The sequence below is a fragment of the Notamacropus eugenii genome, chromosome 3 (assembly GCF_028372415.1).
Source record: "Notamacropus eugenii isolate mMacEug1 chromosome 3, mMacEug1.pri_v2, whole genome shotgun sequence".
In the NCBI taxonomy this organism is placed as follows: domain Eukaryota; kingdom Metazoa; phylum Chordata; class Mammalia; order Diprotodontia; family Macropodidae; genus Notamacropus; species Notamacropus eugenii.
Window position 1 is genome coordinate 370,255,569 of NC_092874.1, and position 26,022 is coordinate 370,281,590.

Sequence of the window (26,022 nt, forward strand, 5' to 3'; positions counted from 1 at the left end):
TTTACCGTGTTCCTATCCTTGTATAAATTGTGCCCCTGGTTCTACTTGCATGCTCAAATAAAAATGAATCGCATGCTATTCTATAGTTTCGTCTTTTGTGCCCATTTAAAATCAGATAATTAACATTTTTGCGTTATTTTTACAAATTAATAAATTTACCCAAATAGGTAATATTATGTATTGACTGGTCTTATTTAGGTGTAACTTTTCAAAAGAACATGTTTATAGGTATAGCATTATATTGGGGGAAGTGCCCACAATGCACTATTGTAACAGACCCATCATATGTGATATTGAAATGGGGCTAAAAGAAGGAGTGGGGATTCCCATGTGTGAGGATTGTATCAGGATGTTTCCTCATGTAGCACTTAGGAGAGCGCATTTCCCTTTGATGGATATCTCCAAGGTGTCCTGCCACTAACACAAATCTCTCTTTCCCTGGCTTGTCCCTTTGTTGCCTCAAGAGCTAATCTCATATTTATGTCTCTGTTATTAATCTCTATCTGCTTAGAGGCTCTCCTGTTTACGGAACCTGTGCTTGCTTACAGATAGGATTTCAAGTGTTTCCATTGTGTTCTGAGATTTCTCAATGAGATCATTGTCTTCTCTTCCACCTTCCACCTTCTGCCTTCGCTTTGTTGAAGCAATCACTTTTGAAAAATTTCAATCTTCCCTCAAATTTCAAAGCCAGTTTTAAACACACACACACACACACACACACACACACACACACACACATATGGATTAGCAGCAACCACATGATTTTTTTTTATGTAAAAAGGGGATAAAATGACAACGATAAAAAAAGAAAGAAAAAACAGCCAGGTAAGCAAAGAGATTTTATTTGTTAAGTAGATGGGAGAAGAACGTAAAGCACCTACTATCTGCAAGCATGGTGCTTTACAAATATTACTTCACTTGAATCTCACAACAATTCTATAAAGTGTTATTATCTTCATTTTACAGTTCAGGAAACTGAGTCAGATTTGCTCACTGTCACATAGTTATTAAGTGTCTGAGGTCGCATTGGAATTCAGTCCTTCCCGATTCCAGTCCTCTATCCCCTGAGCCACCTACCTAGGAAAAATGGCATTAGAAATTATTTATTTTCTTTAAAATTTATTTATTTTAAACTTAAATACTGAAACTTAAATACACAAAAAAGAAGCATACACTTAAGTACTAAAACGTAAGTACAAAATAAGAAAAGATTAAAAGCATGTGCACAGCAGAATGTAAAAGAGGATTCAAAATATACAGCAATATATTTCTGTTTCCAGAAAACCTGTATTAAATACTACACATTATGTTCCAAGCTGCCCATCTTTTCTTTGCTTCCTTGTAAGTTATCTTTTGGTCTCTCCTGTGCACAGAGAAGACAGATTCAATGCTCTGTTCCAATTCTACACGGTACCATTAAATATTTTTATTTGAAAGGGAATTGGTTAAATAATAGTAGAACAATGTCAAGGATGTTTTGGCATTCTGTGGTTTCTATGTTTTTATTCTAATTCTGTGATATCTGTATGACATTCTAAAACATTTTGACTCGTGGGTCCTTGTGATTTTATAATATAAAACAGGGTTCTAGTTGGGCCATCTATGGATACCCCTCAGGGTTTTAGAGTACCCCGAGAAGTTTCACGGTGTCTTTTTTCTAATGTCATAGGCCTCCACTGACAAATATTCTACCATACTCCTCTAACCCCATCTAGGTAGCTAGGTGGTACAGTGGATAGATCGCTGGGTCTGGAATCAGGAAGACCTTATTTCAAATATGACCTTAGACAGTTAGTTGTGTGACCCTAGTAAAATCACTTAACCTCCGTCTCTTTAGTTTTATAACTGTAGCACCTACCTCTTGGGATATTATGAGCATAGCATGATGCCAGGCTAGTAGGTACTCAATACATGCGTATTTCTTTCCCCTTCCCCATTAAATGCCAAAGACTGGTGCTGCAATTCCATTTAACCACTTAATTAGCTTTTATAAAAGGATATTTACTTGGAAGCTATAGCCAAGAACAAAATACAAATTTAGTGGGGTCTGGCACGTGTGCAGAGAGCCTCAGCTTGCTCAGCTAATACAGCTTTCCCATGTGAAGAGCCCAAGGAGCTTGCTTCTGGGAGTGTCATGATAATGTGAAATGGAAATTTCTTGGAGACTTGAGAATGGACAGACATTTTGTAACTGCCTCCAGTCTACTTTTTTATTGTTCAGTAGTTTTTTTAGTCTTGTCTGACTCTTTGTGACACGATTTGGGGTTTTCTTGGCAAAGACACTTAAGTGGTTTGCAATTTCTTTTTCCAACTCATTTTACAGATGAGGGAAGTAAGGCAAATATGGTTAAGTGACTTGTCCAGGGAGACATAGCTAGTAAGTGTCTAAGGCCAGATTTGAACTCAGGATGATGAGTCTTCCTGATTCCAAGCTCATCACTCTATCCATTTTACCTCCTAGCTGCTCATACTCTTAAATGATGTTAAATAAAATGAAGGTTAGAAAGGAAAGAATTGGAAGGGGAAATAATCTTTTAGAACAGAAAATGGTATACTTTGCCCAAGAAATTGACTCCTGAAAATTATCCAAGGTTCAATCAGCAAAGGAGCTTACAGAAAGTATAGTTTTTTCCTTAGTTTTGATTTGTTTTTATTGCTTTCTCACTGTGGGAAAGGGGACGTAGGAGAGACAATTTGGTACTGAAAATAAAATTGAAAAATAAATAATGCACCTTACCCTAAGCTGAGGTTCTTATCATGGTATCCATGGACTCCCAAGGAGTCTGTGGGTAGATTTTAGAGGTCAGTGAATTTGAATGGGAAAAATTAGCATGATTTTCACTAACCTTTAACTGATATTTAGCATTTCCTTCAGTTATATGTAGGATTATTCTGAGAAAGTTTTCATTGATTTTACCAAACTGCCAGAAGGTCCATGACACAAAAAGGGTTAAATACCCTACCCTAATTGTACTATCTTGATTAGCAAGACATTTAAAAAACTAAGCTACTGTTCCCAGATGATAGTAGTACCACGTGCTTAGGAGGAACTGAGGAACTCTGGGATTTCACCTGCTTGAATGAATTGTTTCCATAGCAGTACTAGCAGGCAAAGCCGATGCCACGTATAGAATACTTTTCTTGACAAATCCATTTAATTCTCATTCTCATCAAAGCAAAATATTTTAAAAGCATAATTATTGGGAATGTCTTAACTAGAGAGTGTGATATAATGAATGGAGCGCTTGGCTAGGTGCCAGAAATCCCTGGATACAGATCCTTCTCCTGACATTTATTAACTACTCATTCCCAGGCAACTTTTTGAGTGTCAGACATTTCTCTGTCATTTATCTACTAAGTTACAGATGGGTTGTGATGGAACCATTGATTTTTGGTATGCAATGTGGTAGTTGTTAGAATGATCTTATTATAATACCATCATACCTGGCATAGGAAGTACTTAAAAGCCTCTTGAATGAACTAAAGTATGATGTAGAAAATCTGCAGTTTCTGAAAGGAAGAGGGCAAAGGGTTATTGGGAGATTTATAGCCATCTAGCTTGACTAGAGCATGGCTTGTGTTTTTCTTTTTAACATCCTGAAACACTTGATAAACTTCAAGTGGCAATGTGGAGTATATGACGAACTATTTTCTCTTATGAATGACTTCCTTGGGGTCAGTAATGGTTCAAAGGGTATGGATATTTAAGGCATTTTATTCGCACAATTTCAAATTGCTTTCCAAAATGACTGTACTATTTCACAGCTCCATCAACAATGTATTAGTGTAACTGTCTTTCACAGCCCTTCCAACATTGCCTGTTACCATTTTTTTGGGTCATGTTTGCCAATTTGCAGGGTGTAAGGTAAAACTTTAGGTGAACCCTCCTTTCCTAGTTCAGATAAGAGTAAGGTTCATCTGATGCCTATTCTTCCCCATACTTTCCTCCATTCTTTTGTAGGATCTTCTCACATACCCTAATTATTTCAAATTGTAAGTCTATTCTTTTAAATGGTTGGTTAGATTGCAAAGTTCAGGAAGCATTTATGTAGTACGTTTGATTAAAAAAAATTAAAATGTGCCCCTGCTGTGATCATGACCAGGACTCAGGGAAGACATTTTATTTTTATTTTTTTTACCAGAGGTCATATTTTAAATTTTTAGCCAAGTTCAGGATCTTTGGATCGCACAATGAAATGCTATGATACTTTCAACAAAGAGATGGAATTACAGTAATTAGAATATTTGCCAGAAGCAAAGAAGCAGGATATTCCTTTCTCCTGCTGGGCCAACTATGCTGAAGCCTCAAATACCTCTCTGTGAAAAACAAGGGCAATAGGCAAGTAGGCTGGAGCTAATTCCTTCAAATGTCAAATTCCAGCATGAGCATTTAGACCTCAGAAATCCGCAAATGCTATAAATCAGGGCTTGATTTGTTGTTTCTTTGACTGTCTAGGTTTAGGTAATAGAGAAAATGCTTGTGTGTGTGTGTGTGTGTGTGTGTGTGTGTGTGTGTGTGTGTGTGTTTGTGGGTTCAACCCACTTTTTTTCTATAAGTATTTGTTGATATTTTCTGTTTCTTATAGAACCATAGAATCCCCAATATTTCTTCCCTACCCCCCCAGAGAGCCATCCCATTTGCAAACAGCACTTTTTTAGAGAGGAAAGAGAAGTTCAAAACTGATTAATACTTTGAAAACATCCAAAAATACATGTACAATGTGGAACACATGTGGAGCTCCCACTTCCATGAAAGGTAGCTTGGAGGTGGGGTGTCTTCTCATATCTCTACCTTTAAGGTCTATTGGATCTTTATAATTTTGTTCTAGTTATTTTTGATATTTTGGTGTGGTGTTATTTACGTTATTGTAGTTACCGTGTATATTTTCTTAGTTCTGCTTACTTCACTCTGTATCAATTCATATAGATTTTTCCATGTTTCTCTGTATTTATCACACACATCATTTCTTACAACACAGTAATCTTCTATTACATTCATGTACCAAAATTTATTGATCCATTCCCCAATTGATAGGTATCTACTTTAATTCCAATTCTTAGCCATTACAATATGTGTAAATTGGAGTATATGAGGAACTTTCCCCACTTATGAATGGCTTCCTTGGGGTATAAGGCCAGTTCAAAGGGTATGGACATTTAAAGTACTTTATTTGCATAATTCCAAATTGCTTTCCAAAATGGCTATACCATTTCACAGCTCTACCAATAATGTATTAATGTGACTATCTTTTCCACTGATTGTTGCCATTTTTTGTCATTTTTGCCAATTTGCAGGGTGTGAAGTAAAATCTTAGGTCAACCCTACTTTCCTATTTTGGATGAGGTTCATTTGATGGCCACTCTCCCCCATCCCTTCCTCCATGCTTTTGTATGGTCCTCTCACATACCCCAATTATTAAAAATAGCAAATTTCTCTCTTTTATTCCTCCTTTTTCTATTAGTGTATTCCTCCCTTTACCCTCCTTTCTCTTCATTGCTTACAACCCTCAACACAGAAACAATCTACCCCACTCCCTAAAGTTTTCTGTTTTTCCAATTTAACTCAATCAGTATCCTTTCAAGACATTAAGGTTCTGAAGGGATATTTGTTTCTTCTTCCATTAGAATGTTAGCACCATATTATCATATAGCTCCTTCCAATTACTGAAGCAACTTTACCTTTCTAGGTGTCTCTTGATTCTTGTGTTTATATTTCAAAGTTCTTACTTTACCCTGTATTTCATTACAAATGTTTGAAATTCTATTCCATTAAAGATTCTTTTTTCTCCTTCTGTAGGATTATACTTAGCTCTATAGGGCAAGCTATTTGTTGTAAGCTTATATTTTTGGCTTTTTGAAATATTGCATTCTAAGATCTCCTCTGGTTTTAAGTAGAAACTGCCAGGTCTTGAGTGATTCTGACTATAGTTTCTTGGTACTTGAATTGTTTCTTGCTGGATTCTTACATAGTTTTTCTTTGATATGAAAACTCTGGATTTTGGTTATGCATTCCTTAGACTTTTGTCTTTTGGAATTTGTTTCAGGTTTGGTGGGATTTCTTCCTATCCTCATTCTGCCCTCTGATTCTAATAGATCTAGGCAGTTTTCATTTATGATTTTGTGAAATGTAGTGGTCTGTATTTTTTTTTAAATTATAGTTTTCAGGGAATTCAATTATTCTTAAATGATCTCTCTAACCCTTTTTTTGGCCATTTTTAATATCAGATATCTTACATTTTCTCCTAATTTTCTCAATATTTTGATTTTGTTCTAATATTTATTGCTGTCTCACAGAGTTATTGATTTCTGTTTAATCCATTCTAATTTTTAGGAATTCAATTTTTCGCTATTTAACTTATAAAACTTTTTATTCTCCTTCCAATTCTTTCCTTTAGGGTTTTTATCTGTGCATCTATGCATCTATCAGTCTTTTCTCTTCATTTCTTTTAGGTGTTCTTATAGTCCTTGTGGAAAATCCATTTCTTTTGCTTTAAATCTCCTCTTGTAGTTATGAAATTATATTTCTAATAATTTTTATACTGAATGGCATTTCTTTGGTTTATTAATCTCTTTTGCTTTAGTTTCTGAGTAGGGCTACTGTGCTAAGGTCAAATTCTGACCCCTGCTGTACTTTTGGGTGGAATGGTTGTTCTTGCTTGATCTTGGTCTGGACTCCCTGTATTGTCTTCTGGACTTCTATCTTCAGGAGTTCATTTCTCCCTTGACCTTAGTTGTTGAGGAGGATGGATCTTCGGGCCCCTCTCTGGCAACTCAGGACAGAGTGTTAGGGACTTCAGAGACCTTGGGCTTAGGTACTGTGAGAAGTGTTGGTCACTGTTGCTGCAATTCCCTGGGACTTCCAAGGATACTTTCTTATGCTGGGACTTTCTTTCTTCCTGACACAGAACTGTACAGGCTATGTAAGTCCCTGGCTATCTCCAGTCATGATGGCTCTCACTTTGCTGGAGGAACCCCTTTTTCCTATTGCTCCTGGGCTTCTGGCCAACTTCAGATGCAGTTCTGGTATGGCAGAAGTCACATAGTATAGCTTCTTATTGGTTTTTCTGATCATTATTTATATCTAATGTGAACTTCAGGGTTTGGCTAGAGTAGATATGTAGAAGCTGGTTGGTCTGAATCCTAATCTTGTCCAAATGTTCTCATTTTGACTGCAAGTTCTCTGATTCAATCATATTTTTTTTTAGCTTGTGCCTTTACCTGGGAACCACCTCCCTACCTCTTCCACCAATATCTGAATTTGACAGATTCTAGTTTTCCCTTATGGATATTTAGGTGTCTTGAAGGGTTTTTAAGTAATCTAAAAAATTATATTAATACTTTTTTTATTAAAGAGGTTAAGAAAAAAGACTAATAAAGGCTAATAGATTTGTAGTCAGAGAACCTCTGTTTGAATACCATTTTTGACACTTGCTCCCTATGTGACTTTGCTTGAAGGACTCAGTCTCTCTGGGACTCAATTTTCTCATCTATAAATTTCCTCATCTTGTAAATTAACATATGCCAAAATTTTACTTTGATAATTCTGTGATGCCTTTAAGATCATTAAAGATAGCCTGTTGCTGATCAGTCATTTCAATTGTGTTGACTCTTCATGACCCCATTTGGAGTTTTCTTGGCAAAGATACTGTAGTTTGCCATTTCCTCCTCTAGCTCATTTTACAGATTTACTCAGATGAGATGAGTTTGCCCTGTTGGCAAACAGGGTTAAGTGACTTGCCCAGGGTCACACAGCTAGTAAGTGTCTGAGGCTGGATTTGAACTAAGAAAGATGAGTTTTCCAGACTCCAAGTCTGATGTTCTATCCCCTGCACCACCTTGCTACCCAAAAGATAACATTAAATATCTGATAAAATGACATGGGGATCACTAGATTAGGTTATCCAAAATAAATAGGATTGGAAAACTCTTAAAAAAAAACCTCAGTCAACATGTACATTTGTAAGATAGTCAGACATTTGCTTTTGACTTGTAAAACACTAGTACTGTGCTGCTACAGACTTCTGTAAGGGGACTGGCATCTGAGAATTTCCCAGTGCCATTTGGGAGGATTGTCTGAACTTAAGCTCATTAATCTTAGCCAATATTCCAACATTGGCCTCAGGGATGAAAAAGTCAGTATGATGGAATCTCAGTCTAACATTTTGTGCTATATGTGGCATACTTTTAGACAGTCTTATCATTTTCTTTCTTCCTGAATACAGCCTCACCTCTCTAGATTCTTACCTTAAGACCAGAGGAGCAGCACTGAGCTCTGATGAATGAGGTGAAAAATTGAGTCAAAACTACCACAGTCATGTCTACACATCACAATGTTATATCTACTGATGGGGATGTACAAGGAAATCTCTAGAACACTGTGAAACCATAGAAGAGTAACAGGATTATAAAATGTAAAAGTTGAAGGGAGGGACTTGAGAGATCATCTAGTCTAAATCCTTTCTACTCCTTTTACAGATGAGGATACTAAGGTTCTGAGAAGTGATATGACTTGTGCAAACTTAAGGAGATAGCATTGTACAGGGAAAAGGGTGCTTGATCAGGAGCCATAGGATCTTAATTCAAATCTCAAATCTGTCCCATGTGACCCTGATTCCTTGGATGTCATAGAACAGTCATGTCACCTCTCTGTGCCTGTATCATATGGGATTGGATTAGATTACCTCTACGGTCACTTCGATCTCTAAATATGGTGATCCATATAAAGAGTTAGTGGCAGAGCTTGGAGTAGAATTGGGGTCTCCTGACTCTTGCTTATGTTCTAAGATTTGATACTGTTTCTGTAGTCCTTTCTACAAAGGGATTTTAATGATAACATAAAACAGGGGAATGGACTATAAGGACTACATCTTTATAATATTCTATCATACTGTATCAAGTGAACAAGTCAGTTGAAATGAAACATGTTATTTTTGAAATCAATTTCCTCTGATCCCAAGATGGCTTTATTGTAACAAGAGAACATGTGTTTGTATTGAAAAGCACATGTGACCAATGAAAGAAAACTAAGAATTGTGCGTTTGTGAATGTACATGAATGTTCCATCCTTTTGCACAAGGAACTGAAGTACAGATGATATAGAGAACTGAAGGACTGGACAGAAATCCTCAGTGTATTACAGTTTAAGGACTGTCAGGACGGAATCAGGACTGGAAGTGTCAATCTTCCTTTCCCCTTACCTTAAAAGAGAAGGGAAAGCTGAAATTTTATAACTGGGATGTTAGAAATTGTGGAAATGTGTGACTGAATGAGAAAGAAAGGCCTGGGGAGCACCACAATGGCAAACTTTTCAGAACCACTGCCGTAACCTTCTACTGCTGAACTATATAAAAGTCACATAGAACTTGGTACGATGTTTCTGTTTGCTGAACAAAATTTGTGATGCTCCTACCTCCCCATCCTTGACCTTGCTGAGGCTCTTGTGCTGAGTTTATGTGTTCAAATCTTAATTTCTTTAAGAGTTTTTGTTTTGTGTAAATAACATGGAGTTTTAAAAGAAACCAATGTCTCTAAGATAAAATTCATTGTGTTTGTGTATCCCATGGGAAATTAAGTGAATATGACAGTAGAGTTAAGGTTGGCCAGATATATAGAGAAAAAGACTTGTTTCTAATTAATTGTTGGGAGTACAGCTGGGGACTTGCATTGATCAAAAGAGATTTTATTGATATACATTATCTCCTCCAAAAGCAGAGGAGATAAGTAAATCTGGATTGTCCTAGGCATAGGATGACACAGCAGTTTTCTAGTGGAAAAAAGTTTGTTAAAGTGAGATGAAGTCAGCTACATTTGAGTCAGAAGCCTCCAGCCATTTTCCTGCTTACTTACTCTCCTAGGGAAAGTTTAAAGAATCCTAACCCTTTACTCTTAGGAGCAGAGGGATAACATAGGCTAAAAGAGGATTTGTAGTAAAGGAGGGAATGAGAAAGAGTGGTACCATTCACAGGAGCGGCAGTCCAGCGAGGGAGTGAGTTCTCACCAAACACTGATACGTATGTGTGTGTGAAGTGTGTGTTTGGGCATATAAGTACATTTATGTGTGAATATATACATATATTTGTAAATGTATGTGTATGTTTCTATGTATATATGTGAATGTGTGTATATGTGTGAATGTATATGTGTGTACGTGTATTTATATGTGTGTGTGTGTGTTTTGCGAGAGAGGGAAAGATGTGTAATTTGGTACAGAGGTCTCCTGATGAGGAATTTTCTTCACCAATGCAGACTGACACCTTCTCTGCTACTTAGAATTTTAAAGAGTTGCCTGGGACAAAGAAAGGTTAGGTTACTTTTCCAGAGTCACAGCGAGTGTGTGTGTCATTGGTAAGGCTTGAATTGGGACTTCTTGATTACTGGTCCACTATGCCATGCTGTGATAGACATAGACATAAATTGTGTGTATATATGTACATATTTACATGAAGTCATGTAAACATATCTGGAAAATGCACGTACATTTGTATATATGACTTTAGGCCTAGAGAACAGTAGGAAAGAAGTACTACTTTGTGACTAATTAGAAATCAGAGCTGCAAAACATAACACAGGCAGGGACATTACAGGAACATCTGTAATTAAATATTAGCCAATGTAGAATTTTTCTTTCTGTTTCTAGGTTCCTTTGCAATTACTCTGTAGTTCCCACAAAACTTAGATCACAAACACAAGAGAACTGTGACGCTGGCACAACTTTTAGCTGCTCATGCTTTAAGGATTGCATTTTGTATACCTTTCAGGATATCTAATGATCCCCCAAAAGACTATGGTTAAGAACAAGTGACTTTAGAAATGTTTTGCATGGAAAATTCTACCCATCTGCTGATCCGAGAGATTTCAGAGATGTCCTGGGGCATATGGATCTGTTTTTAAAGCATGTAAAGTCTTTCTTTCATGTGTTTTCACTTTACCATAAAAGGTGAAGTTAATACTTTTAACCAAATTCCAACATGAGTAGCATCATGGACTTCTAGCTGGAAGGGATCTTCAAGATCATCTAGTCTCCCCCTCCTCCCCCTTTCCAGATGAGAAAATTGAGACCTACAAAGATTAAATAACTTTCTTAAGGTTACATAAGTACTAAGTGGCCAAGCTAAGTTGGGAACCTGTGTCCTAGAATTTCAGAAACAGGCCATTTTCTACTGCATCCTAGCAAGCAGATGCCAACTCTCAGAATTTCTTCATTACTTAGATTTAATGCGAAATTCTTATGTTCCCCTCAAGGTCTAAACTGTCAAGTAAGACACATTTCTCTTTCCCTGAAGTTTTTATTATATTGTTAAAATCTATCTAAAGAAAAATATTTATATCCATTTTCTGTCCCTCACCTAATTTGGTTAGGCTTTATCCTAATAATGAAGTCTGAAGTTCATTAAGGGAGTTGTTTATGCCATTTTGGGGTCCATCTACTGCTCTGGAGTTTTGTTTCCCATCCCCCCAGATTCCTTTAATTTAAGGGAGCCAATATAGCTCTTGGGATTTCAATTTACTATTTTTTATTATCACATGACTTATCCAAACCCTTTTCCTGTACTATAGGTCCTCATCTTTCTTTTATGTACCTCTTCACTGACAAGCCTTCATTGGTAATATACTATTGTAAGTTTAGGCCCATTAGGGTCTTTGGGTAACTTGTGACTGAATCTTTTGTTATAAAAAATTAATATATTATCATAATTTTAAAGACAGAAGCCTTGGAATCAGGACAGACGGCCTATGCTTTGACACACCTGGAAGACTTGGAAATGTGCCTGAAAGAAGCAGAAGAAAAGGCTAGGATATTAACAGAGCGGGTAAATATCTGTCACCTGAATTGGAAATCTGTATTCCTGTTAATCAACCAACAAGCATTTCTAGAATGCTTACTCTGAGTGAAGCATGATGTATAATACTAGAGCTATTAATACAAAAGTTTAAGTCTCTCCCTTCAAGGAGCTTAATGGAGAATACAACATTTACTCATGTTAGTATACATGAGATGAACACAAGTTTTGGGAGGGGTTGCCTTAGGATCTGGGAATAGGTTGTGGAGGGGGGACCAGGAAAGACTTGATGGAGAAGATATCAATTAAGCTGAGTCTTGAAAGAAACTTGGGGTTCCAAGAGGTGGAGGTGGGAAGAGTCTACATTCTAAGGCTTGGGGGAACATCTGATACAAAGGCCCAGGAACCAGAGTTGGAGCATTTAAGGTCAGTGTGGCTGGAATTCAGAGTGGGTTGAAAGGAGTAAAATGTAGGAAGACTAGAGAGGCAGAAAAAGATCAGGTGGTAAAGAACTTTAAATGTTAAATGAAAAAGTTTAAATTGGATCCTAGAAGCAAGAAAATGCCACTGGAATTTGTAAAGGAGTAGGGTAACATGGACTTTATGAAGATTACTTTGGCAGTTGAGAGGATGATGGTTGGATTTGAGGGAAACTCTTGATTTGGGGAGACCAGAAAGGAGTCTGTTGCAGTAGTCTAGATGAGAGGTCAGTGAGGCAATCAACAAGGTATTATTAAACACTTACTCTTTGCCAAGTGTTGAGTGTACAAAGAAAAGCAAAAATAGCCTCCACTTTTGAGGAACTCATACTCAAATGGAGAGGAAACATGTAAATAAGTAATCACATACAAAATACATACAGAGTAGATGGAAGGTAATCCATATGGAAGAAAGAACAGCAAATATTGACCAGTGTAGGTGCATTGTTGAATTTATGGAGGGAGTATAAAGTATAAAAAGACAGGTTCAGGCAGAAAGGGAACAAGTTGTGAAGTGCTTTAAGTTACAAAGAGAACATTCCATCTTGTAGATAATGGGAAGCTTCATGGTGATATGATAAGACCGATGCTTTAGGAAAATCACTTTGGCCTCTGTGTGGAGGACATTTTGGAGGCAAGGGAGGAGCTTGAGGCAGAGACTGAAAAAAGAGGGTGTTGTAATAATTCAGGTGAGAGGGGATAAGAATCTGGACCAAGATGATGGCTGTGTGAGCAGATAGAAGGGGATGTATGGAAGAGATAGAAATGTGGAGATACCAAGATAAATATGGTGATAGGTGTTTTGGAGACAGAAATAACAGCATTTGGCAACTGTTTGGATAAGTGGGGTGAGGGAGAGTGAGGAGTTAAGTATAACATTGAGGATAATTAGAAGGTTGTTTCCTCTACAATAATTCAGAAATTTGGAAGAGGAAGGTTTGGGGGAAAGATGAGTGATATTTTAGAAATGTTGAATTTGAAGTATCACTGGAATGTTCATTTTGAAATGTCAGCAATCAATAATATAGGAATGGCGCTCAAGACAGAAGATTGTCTGGTAGGACTGGATCACTAGAATCCTGAAGTCATCTGCATAGAGATGATAACTGAATCCGTGGAAATTGATGGCACAACACACACACACGCACACACACACACACGGAGAGGGAGAGAGAGAGATCGAGATCCTGAGGGTCAAACTGTCAGGGGTTGAGTCAGTCCTAGCATCAAAATGATTCCGATGCCAGGTCAGTGAGAATGGTGTGAGCACAGTCTACCAACGGGGCAAGAAAAGAGAGAGGGCAGAGAAGGTAAACCCTTCCCCGCCCCACTTCCCTCTCTCCTCTTGGGTTTATTGCTGTTTGCTCACTTGAGTTTCCTGCTTCCACCTGTCCCACTCAGGCTATTTGAAAAGCAGTTGAAGTGGGAGTTACGGAGGGATCTGGAAGCTTCAGTCTTTTCCTAAGTGTTCTTTATTTTTATATATTATACATATATTATATATATGTATAATATATATATATATTAAACCATGAAAAAAAACCTTTTCGACAACAAGACCTTAAATTGTTGATTGTATATTAGTTAAGGTAACTAATATACGGTATAACTACTGTAGATATTAATAGATGATATGAAGGAAGAGCAAGTATTCTGAGAGTAAGACATTTTGTCCAGCAGAGCTGGATTGTGGGGGGTGGGGCCTGAGAGAGGCAAAATGGAGGTACTAGTGCGAGACTATTATAAACCTCAAAGAAACACCTGAGACCGAACATAGACAAATATCCCTAGTCCAGTTTTCGGTCCATTTTGTTAAAGAAATCATAAGCGCAGAAAGTCCTCTGACCAATTGTTAACCCCCACCTTTAGTCTCAGAGGTGATTTGTCTTTCTTGTAGGCTCCCAGCATGCTTCAAAAGAAACTGACCTCTCAAAAGTATGGGTGGGTGGGTAAGAAGGGTGGACCGACGCTGAGGATGTGGAGCATTCCTAATGACCTAGCAGAGAGGGCTTTAACTGGACATACACAGAAGGCAAGTCTATGCTACCCTAGCAGCAATCCAACAAAGCCATCAGTGCATAAATTTGTTCATATGCTCTTCCCCACCAAGTGGTGAGAAAAGGACAGTTCATCCATAACAGTATTCATCTCTGCCCTGGATATAATGTACATCCTCATAAGTAGCTTGTACTAGATGACTTCCAAGTTCTGCTCTGACTTTTAAGATTCAATGATCCTATGTTGTTATTTGTTTCATCCTAAGAATTTATAACGTATATAATATGAAACAACTAGGTATTTCTCTTTCTCAAAAATTTGTTAGGTTAAATTGACATTTAATTAAAATCATTCATTATGCAAGGATTAATGAATTACCAAATGCTGGGGACATACTACATCTTATCTAAACTTTGTCACTCCCTCTGACCTTGGAAAAATAACGACCTCTCTTGATCTCAGTTTCCACATCTCTCAAGAGAGGTTGAACCAGAATGATCTGTAGCATCCCTTTTAGCTTTAAGTTCTATGATTCTTTGTATAATTAAATTTAATTAAAAATGTATCAAGTATTTTTTGTTCCTGGCTTCGAAGACTTTACAATTAAAAGAGAAAATGCATATGAATGCACTTTATAAATTATAAAACATTATTGTTATTATCATAATCACAATGAACCCAAGGAGGAACAACAAAGTTTTTTTATGACTTTAAGAAAAATAACACAATTACATTAGATTAGGTTTTTTTTCTTCCTTAAATTTTTTTCCTAAAATTTAAATTTTCTTCCCTAAATTTTCTTCACTAAAGATGTATTGCAAGAATTTTCAGGGTCTTTGTTAGGCACTGCACAGATTGTAGATAGACAAGTACACTACAGTTTATTCATGCACTGAGGAGTGTGATACACACCTTTAGTAGGTGATGGACATATGTGTCTCACAATTCCACAGCTAACATATATTTAGTCTCTCCTCCTGAGCTACATGATCCAGAGTTTGGGTAAGAGCACGTAGGGCATTAGTCAGAAAAGAGTATATTTTTTAGCCAAAGAAAAAAGATGCTTAAAGTGTTACAAAGGCATGTCCACTTGCACCAGACCAAAGTAGACAATGTTTTCTTTACCAACTAGTGAGGTAATTGATATTTGTTAAGCTCCTGCTACTTCAATTATTAGAGAGGATAAGAGATGTGGGTGAGTTCCTAGGGACAATTCTAAATCTTGTGTGTTTCCTTTAGTAATTGAGGAGTGATGGGGGGGGAGGTACCGAAGGAGACATTCAGTATAATCGTTGTCATGCAGAAAAAGAATGAAATACAGCAGCATATATAGCACAAAACTGAGGCAGTTTGGTTCTCCCCAAAATCCACTTTTAACAGTTCCAAAGTTTTCAAAACCACATAAATGAAAATGAACGTTGATGTATCACTTTGAGAAGGTAAAGATCCTGCCTCTTGAACTTATTTCTCTAAAATCCGTATTACTGGCATTTGAAATATCCTTTTCAATTAAGTTTATCATTTCACTAGAATTGGTAATCTTCACTGTTACGTTTGAAGGCGGTTAATTAAAATATAGACACTGTACTGAAAGTAATTAATCCTGAATTTTTGCTTTCCCTAATTCTTTAATTTGAACATTAGAGAATGAAAATTAAAGAAGCATTATCTTCTTTTCTATTCATATGGCTACTTTTAAATCATGAAAGTGTGTGGAGTTTGTCTATGTGGCAGGGAGTAAAGTGAGGAGTGGGGCAGAGTTGGTATAAAAAAAATCAATAGACTTTTCTTCAACTTTTCCGTAATAGGAATTGGAGTACCTGTCTCAGGCAGCCAAACATTTGTCCACTGGGTGCCACTATCTTCCTTACTAGGTTAAACCATCCAATGTTTCCAGAATGTCAGATTTTCTTTAGCATCAGAAGGATTAATTATGTGCTATATTTTTTTCCCTGAAGAATTTTCTTGACTATTATGCAAGGCTAACTTAATGAGAAGGGATTCTTCTTGGGGAATTTCATAATGGTTTCCTATTGGCTAGGAGAGTCACATATGTATAAAAACCTGAATTAAAAAAATTTTTTTTACTTACAAAAGAACAGCCAAGAGCACTTTTAATGACAGCAGATATCTTTTTTTAAAACTGATAAATTGCTAAAGGGACAATGGAAACCCACTGGATTCCTATGGTAAAGTCAATATTAACAACATGGTTACAACTATGGGTTGTGTACAGGGGAAGGACTTAGTTTGGGGATGGGAGCTTTAAAAAAAACAGCACAGGAACGTGTTATAAACCCTTAATTGCACAATTGGAAGCATTTGAAAATGTCTTTGACTGTCAGGTAGAGGCCAGATGCTAGATCAGGGGTGGGGAAGCTGCAGCCTTGAGGCCACATGTGGCCTTCTAGGTCCTTGGGTGCAGCCTTTTGACAGAATCCAAATTTTACAGAACAAACCTTTTAATTACTTAATTAATCCTTTTATTTACCTAGCAGCTGGGTATTGCCAGGTATGAGGTGCTCTCTCTCACTTTTCCTTCTCACACTTTTTCCCCATCAGATTTACTTTTTTTTTATCCATCATCAAATTTCCACACTTTGCCCATGTGACAGCAAGCACCCCAACATACACAGGAGGGCCTGCTGCACAGGTTCTTAGATCTGCTTTTCTAAGGAAAATAACCTTAAAAAGGATTAACAATCTTACTTTAATCAAGCACATATATCATTTACTTCAGGGGAAAAAGTCAGTACCCTGAACTTCAGAGAAACTACAAACAGAAATTACAAACAGAAAGACCAACAGACAGGGCTTTTAACTGTCTGATTATAGACAATACATACTTCATTACCAGAGAAAGAAGCTCCAATATCTTTGTTTTCAAAGTGGGGGAGTTTGGGCTCCTTAATGGCTACCCAGAGTCTCATCTGGCCTAATCACACAGTCTTCCAATGATTTGATCCCCAGAGCAAAACGTCATCTCAGAGTATATATACACTTTTCAGAGCCAGAGAGCAAGACCCCAGTGCCTCATTAGCAAATATGAAAATGTGTGGGCCTTCATCAAAACAAGCTTCCCCAAATCAAGCTTCCCTTAATAGCTCCACCTGAGGCAGGGAAGATTTTTAACTCCCATTACAGCCTACTGCTAGATAATAAATTTTTACTTTGTTGAATGAGATGCAGTATAGACCATTTAGCTTTATCTGACTATGGCCATTTTCAATTTTATTTGACATTAATCCAGAAGAACTGCTCCCTTTTCACTCTGAATCAACCGTATCAATACTGTAAAATTGTAGGATCAAGACAACTGAGACATGTCACTAGAAAGGGTAAAATCTTACTGGGAACCATTATTAGATTCCAGATTTTCTTGGTGTTTCACAGGGCTGCATCAGATCATAGAAGAGTAGATTTAGAGCAGCAAGGTACCTCCGAAGTAATTTTGTCTAACCTCTTCATTTTAGAGATGAGGAAACTGAGACCCAGAGAGGTGACTTGTCCCAAATCATACAAATAATATGTGAGAAAACTCAAATTGGAAACCAGATCTTAACCTGGGTATTCTTTCCGTCAAACCACACTGCCTTTGTAAATGGGCATTCCTGGAATCTAGTCCTGGTTCTTAAACTAAATGACTTTGTGACCCTGCACAAGTCATTTCATTTTTCTGTACCACAATTTCCTTTTCTATAAAATGATAAGCTTGGATTAGGAAATCTCTGAGGTCTGACAGTCATCTGTGGCTTTTTTGTTCTTCCTGGGATCTATATATTATCTTTTGAAAAAAGAAATTAACCATAGCAAAATATAAAGAATTTTTAAAAATTCCTGTGCATGATTATTTTTGTTTTTCTGCTCTGTATAAAACAAATGGATAAGATTAAGATATTTTAAAATTAATACAAATAATTTTTCAAGTCCCTGTAGTCCTAAAATTATACAATGCTGATACCATTGAACCAGAGTGAACAGGGAGCAATTCTTTTGAATTAGTGTCAAATCAACTAAAAAATGGCTAGAGTTAGATAAATCTAAATAGTCTGCACTTCATAGCATTCAACAAAGTAAAAATTTATTATCTAGCAGTTGGAAAAGCCTGGAAATTTGATGGTGGATAAAAAGAAAGTAAATTTGATGGGAAAGAAGTGTGAGGAGGAAAAGTGAGAAGTGGGGGAGGGAAAGAGAAAGAATAATAACTAGCCTTGTATAGTATTGTAAGGTTTGTAAAGAACCTTACTTATGTTGTTTGATTCTCACAGCAACCCTATGAGGGAGATGCTATGAACTTCTCCGTTTCACAGATGAAGAACGAGTATGTGTTGGGTTTGGTTTGTGAAGCAGAGCCATAACTCGCCAAAACTATGCCTGGGGTGGTTGTATCTCATGACTCAGTAGGTGAAGTATAGAATGGTGGGGGAAAAGGGTGCTACACCCTCACCAGGGCAGTGCCCTAGGGAGCATTTCTTGTTCCCTGTCTTGGTGAAGTCTTGGTTGAGAATTATTGGGGGACAAAAAGAGAAAGGGACTTTGATTGTTTGAAAGTTAACTACCTGGAAATTAGACCCTGTGATTCAGCCCTTGAAGCATGTTTTTTAAAAAAAGGTAAAAGTATATTTTAAGATACAATAATTTTAAGATACAATGAGATCTAAAGAAGGACTTGAATGCTAGACTGACAATATATCCAGTGAAGCTATCAATGTCATTGAAATTCTATGGCGATACTTCTCCAGAGATAGTCTGGGCCTTATTCTCTCCCTTCCTTCACCCCCATCCCTTATTCTCTTACTCGTCAGGGACCTAAATAAGATAGTATATTATTTAAAGGGCTTGATAAACTTTAAAGCATTGTATAAATACTCATTGTAATTATAGTAGTAGTAGTAGTGGTGGTAGTAGTAGTAGCAGTGGCAGCAGCAGTTGTTTTTATATACTGTTGCAGGCCAGGTCTGACTAAGCATCAGATCTGGGACAGGAATAAAATGAGATTCTTGTAGACCACTCAACATTTAATAAAAGGAAGTTTACTTAGTCACAGAATGAAAAAATACTGAGCAAGAATTCTCTTTGTTTATGTTGGCCATGATGGCATGCCAGTCAAAAATATGTGTTTAGTTTAAGAGAAAATGGATCAGTTTTCTGATTCTTCACTAGTTTTTGTGCTTAGGCCATGAGAAAGCTAGGTTAAAGGAAAACCTGAGCTTTATTTCTCTGTACAATTATGTCTCAAGGATAGTATAACTACTTTTATGGGGGAAAAATAGCCTCACCTGTGTTTGTTATTCCTGCTTCATCCCACCCCTTGGTGGGAAGGTCCTATTCATCTGCTAGAGGACATTCTACCACTTCATGGTAGTTCATGGGGCTGTTATTAGATAGCCCTGCCCTCATGATTGGAAAGCCTAACACAGAGAATACTAGAAAAGGAAAAGAAGACAACAGAAAAGTAGCAGAAAATACAATAAAGTCATGTAGCAACCTCCTGAAGAGATGACAGAATGTGGAGAAGAAAGACCAGAAATTCAAGCTTCACCTCCCTCCTTTGGAATGACTGAGTGTTTGATCTTAATAGCTTGGTCCATGAGATGGGTCCAAAGCTTTCCAGCTCATAGTGGGCATCCCAGAGTACAGTGGTGACAATGAACTAGAGAGGTAGCAGGAGCATTAGAGTCAGTGTAAATGTTATTTTTGACTATTTTAGTCTGGACCTAAGATAGGCCAGTTCAGTAATTTTGGATTAATTCTAAAATTCAATAAAGTACATATGAATTACAAAAAGTGATTAAAACCAAGATTAAAAGCAATTAAGGGAATAGGAGCAAGCACCTGATATATAGAGTAGGGGCTGCTGAGGAAAAGGGGAGGGGAAAATGTGGGGTGATGGCAGAAGGGAAATGAAAGTGAAGGGGATTCAGTCATACCCGAGCACAAAAATAACCCTACCCTCAGCAATAAGTAGGCAAGGCAGGCTAGCCATCCTTTCCAACTGACAACACTGTCCACAGAAAGCCAGTATAACTCCTACCACATGGGCACTCACTACAGGGTCATCTGTAGTAGGATAGCTAAGAGATCATGACTTTCTTATGTGCAGCCTGTTTCAATGGTAGAGACATTGCTGAAACTCACCTTATATTACTCCCACTCAATATTTCCCATTCCACCAACCAGGACATCCCCCATGCTTTCAGGGATGCCTTTAGAGGTCTTTGCTAAAGGACTGCCCCACTTTTCCCGCAAGGACTAGACTTTTGCCAGAAAGATAGACACCTTCCAACAACTCTACTCCTTGGTCCTCCATGTCCTTTGTTTCTTGTCCTCTGGGTGCAGCACCCTGGTAGCAATCTGAAAGAACCTTATCAACTCCAGATTAAGTAAGTAAATGGTTACAGTAAGCCTCACCACACTGCTGCTCATTTCTGCATCCATTCCACTGGACCTTACTCTCATCCTCCCCAATGTAAAAGTTAAGCAAATTTAACAGATGATAGTGTACAGCATTCATCTTCAGATTCTGTTTCCTTAAAGGTACAAATATTTTGTATCTCACTCTACAGATATTTGCCTTCTCATCCTCCTTAGTTCAACAGGGAGCATTTAAGGGTGTTTGGTCAGCGCTATCAGAAGCCCCAGCAGAACTACACTGGCTACGGGGAGGAGGGCTCTGAGCACACCTTCCTTTGCATAGTTCTTTCCCCACTTCAAGGAGGTAATTCTGATTCAATTACCAAATATTGTGGACCAGTCCTGACTTAGATCTGTCTTGTGCTGGGGACTGGAATGAACTGGTGCTTCTATAGCCCATCTAACAATCAATTAAAGGAAATTTACATTGCCTAGCACGAAAAAGATAGTGGTCAAGGATTGATTCGGTATTGATTCAGCTGAGCAGTTTCCCTGTATCTGGGCTGACCATATTGATGTGCAAACGTGTCAAATCTGAGGGAAGAGCCAGTGATGCCTTTGATTTTGTGAGTTGTCCTGCACTGATATTTATACTGAGATCTTGTGGAAGTTACGTGACTATTGGCTTTAGTGAATAGTTTCACTACATTTAGAGAGGAAAACTAACTAGGCTTAGAAAGTCAGAGCTTCTCAACCTCCCAATTGTGCTTTGGATACAGCACCTAGCACAACACTAGTCATGTAAGTGGGCAGTTTTTAGATATTTGCTTAAGAGGCAATATGGTATAACAAGCTGTTGATTGTAAAGTGAGGAAACAAAAGTTTGAATTTTCACTCTTTCTGCATATCCCTAACACTTTGTACAATGTCTGACACATAGTAGGTGCTTAATAAATCCTTTATAGTCTGACTAGCAATTACTGACCACAGGAAACACATGATAATGTGTTATTCCCTTATTAAACTCACTGTTAAACCTTTCTGAACCTCAGTACCCTCCTTGATAAAATGAGGGGGTTGGCCAGATACTTTCTAAGGATTTAGAAGAGTTTAAATCCTATGATCCAGTCATACTACCTGAGGGTGGAGTTGGGCTAGGAAAGAGCGTTGTTAAGGAAGCACTTTGTAAACCTAAAAGGGCCAAAGTAATTGAAGTGATTATTTTAAGTGTGATTATCGTTCATTTCATAAAGTATCTCAGCACTGGACATATGATTGGATAACTATATTTACAGACCTAACAGAAGTTATGTGCAACTAAGCATCAGCTAGAGGCACAAAGAGCACAAATAATTGAAATCCTTAAACCAATTACTTTTTCCCTCCTCTTGAAAACTAAAAATGCAATAGCTACAAACATAAAATCAAACTTCCTAGTCTAAATATCATTGCCTTTCCCTTCTGAACAAACTTTGGCAAAGATTTCATTGCTAAAAAACTGGAACCAAATTAAAAATAAAAAATAAAGCCCCAAACTAGATAATCAACCCCTGATCTAATAAGAATCAATCATTTATGGGCTAGATGTATTCCTTTCAAGTCTCCTTATCTCGCTGCTGTTGCAAGGAGAGAGTTCAGAATAGACTTCTGGGACATATTCTTGCTTGAAGGGAATGAAAGGAAGAGAGGGTATTTATGATCTTCCTATAAAGAAGAAGATGATTGAGAAGACCTAGTTAGTCAATAGGGACTCTTCAATTTAAACCAACTGTTGAGGCAAAATGGTAATAACTGATACGTCTATAGTGCTTTAAGGTTTTCAAAGTACCTTAAATACATTATCTCCTTAGTACAGGTATCCTCATTTTATAGGTGAAGGAATGGTGTCTCTAAGAGCTTCCCTGACTTGTCCATAATCACACTGAAGGTTGCCTAATTCCAAGTCTATCCTGACTCAAGTGCTGCCTCTTGGATAATCAGGGGGTCTGAGATAAGACTAGATAGCTAGATGGCACTGGGTCTGGAATCATCAAGACCTGAATTCAAATCTGGGCTCAGATACTTCCTAGCTGTGTGATCCTGGGCAAGCCATTTAACCTCTATTTGCCTCAGTTCCTCATCTGTTAAATGGGGACACACTGGAGAAAGAAATGGCAAACCATTCCAGTATATTTGTCAAGAAAACCCTATGTACAAACGCATGGGATTATGAAGAGTCAGACACAACTGAATGACTGAACAAGAGCACAGGATAAGACCACTTATAAAAGAATATTCCACTAGCATCATGAAAGAAGAAAGTTTGTGTAATATATGTTTTAAATGTAAAAGGCATTGTTTTTCCCTTCTGTGGTTTTGTTAGAGTCCCTGTGACTAGGTCTTCTATTTCACCTTGGAGGATGACAGTGATTATAAATAGGGGGTCAGAAACCTAGGGTACTTTAGGCTCCTTTATCTATTCAAAGAAGGTGACCTTCTGGAGGATGTTAGCAGTAAGGGAGTCTAAGAAGAGCATCCTTTAAATCCAGAAGCCCCCACCACCTCTTAAAGCTTGACTCAGAGAGATCAACTTTCAGCTTTGGACAGGTGGGTGAGGATGTGGAAACTATTAAGAGGTTATTGCAATAATCTAGAGAGAATATAAACAAAGCACACACATTGAACTGGGCAGGTCAAAAAACAGGTAATGGAAAAAATCATACAGTTTGGCTGCAATACAGAGTACATCAAAGGGAATATTATGACATTAGTTTGGAAAGATAATTTGGAGTCATTTGGACCCTTGAATGAAGAAAGCATTAGCAGTTTTAATTTATTCACTAGGCATGAGGGAGTCACTGACTTTTTGAATAATAATAGCTAATATTTCATAGCATTTTTAAGATCTTCAAGGCACATTACATATTTTATCTCATTTGATTCTCACAACAACTCTGGGAAATAGGTGCTATTATTAATCTTTTATGGATGAGGAAACTGTGGCTGAGAAAGATTAAGTGACTTGCTTAGGATCACACAGTTAATAATTGTCTGAACAATTGTTTGAATTCAGATCTTCCTGGATTAAAGACTAGCACTATGTCATCTAGCAGAAGATGAATGTGATCTGGAGGTTTATTCAGGCAATGGTATGAAACATAGGTTGGTGAAGGAATAATGCGAAAACAGAAGGAATAGTTAAAATAGTTTTTACAATAGTTTAAGTGAAAAGTGTGATTATAGTGTGAGTGCTAAAAAGAGAATGAATGCATTTGGCCTTTGGTATAGCAAAAGAGAAAAAGAAAGGGCTCAGAAGGTATTTGATGGCATTGTTACTGCCCCAACAGCAGTATCTTGACTTTCAGCAGCTAGCCAATTGCATGAGACTATCCAGAGATACAAATGACCCAGGGGAGCACAAACTCAGACACTGAAGAAAAGTCACCCAGGTAACTATGCTCCCTAGAGTCATATGGCTTTCGTACAAACAAGTCTTATTCAACTCTTTCACTATCTTTCCTGACAATATAGTTATCTCTGCATTACAAGTACAGTTCAAAATATTAGTCAAGAGACAGTGTAAAGAAACAGTGGGGCAGAAATAGAGATTTGGAAGTTATCTGTATAAAAGTAGACATTGAAGCCATGGAAGAGGATGAGATCACAAAAAAAGGGGAAAGTGGGGATCAAGAGTAGAACTTTAAGGGAGCCCTACCTTTATGGGGTAGGAAATGAATGAGAGGAGCATGGGGGAAAGGAATGATCCGGGAGGTAGGAGGAAACCTAGAAGTATGCAGTATCACTGAAGCCAAAGGGAGAGAGTATAGAAAGGAAAAAGTGACCAGCAATGATAAATGCTGCAGGAGGAATGAAGACTTTTTTTTAAAAAATGACTATTGGATTCAGCAATAAGTTATAAATGACCTTGAAGAGTTTCTTCAGTAAAATCATGGAGATGGAAGCCAGGTTGCAGGGTATTGAGGTGTGAATGAGTTCTTTTTTCCTCCTGTTAATTGGGGTTTTATTATTTTTTAAAACTAATTAATTTATTTTTTAGGTTTCAACATTCACTTCCATAGGATTTTGAGTTTCAAATTTTCTTCCCCTTTCTTTCCTTTCCCCTCGCCAAGACAGCATGCAATCTTACATAGGCTCTACTTATGCATTCATATTAAATATATTTTCACATTAATCATGATTTAAAGAATTAGAACTAATGGGAGGGACACAAGAAAGAAGAAACAAAGCAAATCAACAAAAGGAAATGGTATACTTCCATCCATATTCAGATTTCCAATGTCTTTCTCTGGATGTGGATAACATTTTCCATCATGAGTCTTTTGGAGTTGTCTTAGAGCCTTGCATTGCTGAGAAGAGCTAAGTCTGTCAAAGTCAGTTAATATGTACATGTTTAATATGTACATGTTCTCCTGGTTCTGCTCATTCACTCAGCATCAGTTCATATAAGTCTTTCCAGGTTTTTCCAAAGTCTACTTACTCATCATTCCTTATAGCACAACAGTTGTGAATGGGTTCTGAAGTGGAACTGTAAGGGTGGACTCATCTCTACAATGAACTGTTTCTAATGTGTATTAGCACTGAAGGAAAAGGAGGTGGATCAGACTATAAGTTAAGGGGTAGAAGTTTTCTTTCTTTCTTTTTTTAAAATTTTAAGGGAACTTACAATGTTTGAAATCTGAGGGAAAGGAGTCAACAGAGAGGAAAAGATTGAAAAGGAAAGAAAAAATAGTTTTCTATCCCCTCTCCTCAATAACTCTCCCCCTGCCCCTCAGGCAATATGACTTTTTCCCATTGGGGCCTGAAATAGTATTTTTCATGTACCTACCTTGTCATACATTTTATTTTATTTTTTAAACACATACATATTTATTTTTTTAAAAGCACAGAGGTTTTTTTTTTCAGTTACAAATTCTCTCCTTTCCCCTACATTTTCCTCCACCCAATGAAAAGATAAGAAAAACAAAACCTATTATAAACCTATATAGTCATGCAAAACAAATTTCTGCCCTAGTCCTGTTCCAAAAAGAAAGAAAGAAAGAGTATATGCTTCAATCTGTACTCTGAGTCCTGTGGTAGATAGCATGTTTCATCATAAGTCCTTTGGAATTGAAGTGTGTCATTGTGTCCATCAGTTACTAAGCCTTTCAAAGTTGATTATTTTTACAGTATTGTTATTACTGTGTAGATTGTTTTCCAGGTTCTGCTCACTTCACTTTGCACTGTTCAAACAGGTCTTCCCTGCTTTTTCTGAAACTACCACCTTCATAACTTCTTACAGCACCATAGTATTCCATCACTTTTATATAGCATGACGTGTTCAGCTACTCTTTAATTAATGGGTATCTTCTCAGTTTCCATTTCTTTGCCACCAGAAAAATGCTACTATAAATATTTTTACACATATGGGTCCT

General features: G+C 37.3%; 1 protein-coding gene across 1 annotated transcript in view; it reads left to right on the forward strand.

Moving 5' to 3' along the window:
* CCDC192 (coiled-coil domain containing 192) overlaps positions 1–26,022 on the forward strand; it is a 352,874-nt gene that overhangs the window by 72,961 nt on the left and 253,891 nt on the right. The window contains exon 3 of the mRNA XM_072597419.1: positions 11,703–11,810. Within this exon, the coding sequence (XP_072453520.1) occupies positions 11,703–11,810 (108 nt within the window). The remainder of the gene's footprint in view (positions 1–11,702; positions 11,811–26,022) is intronic.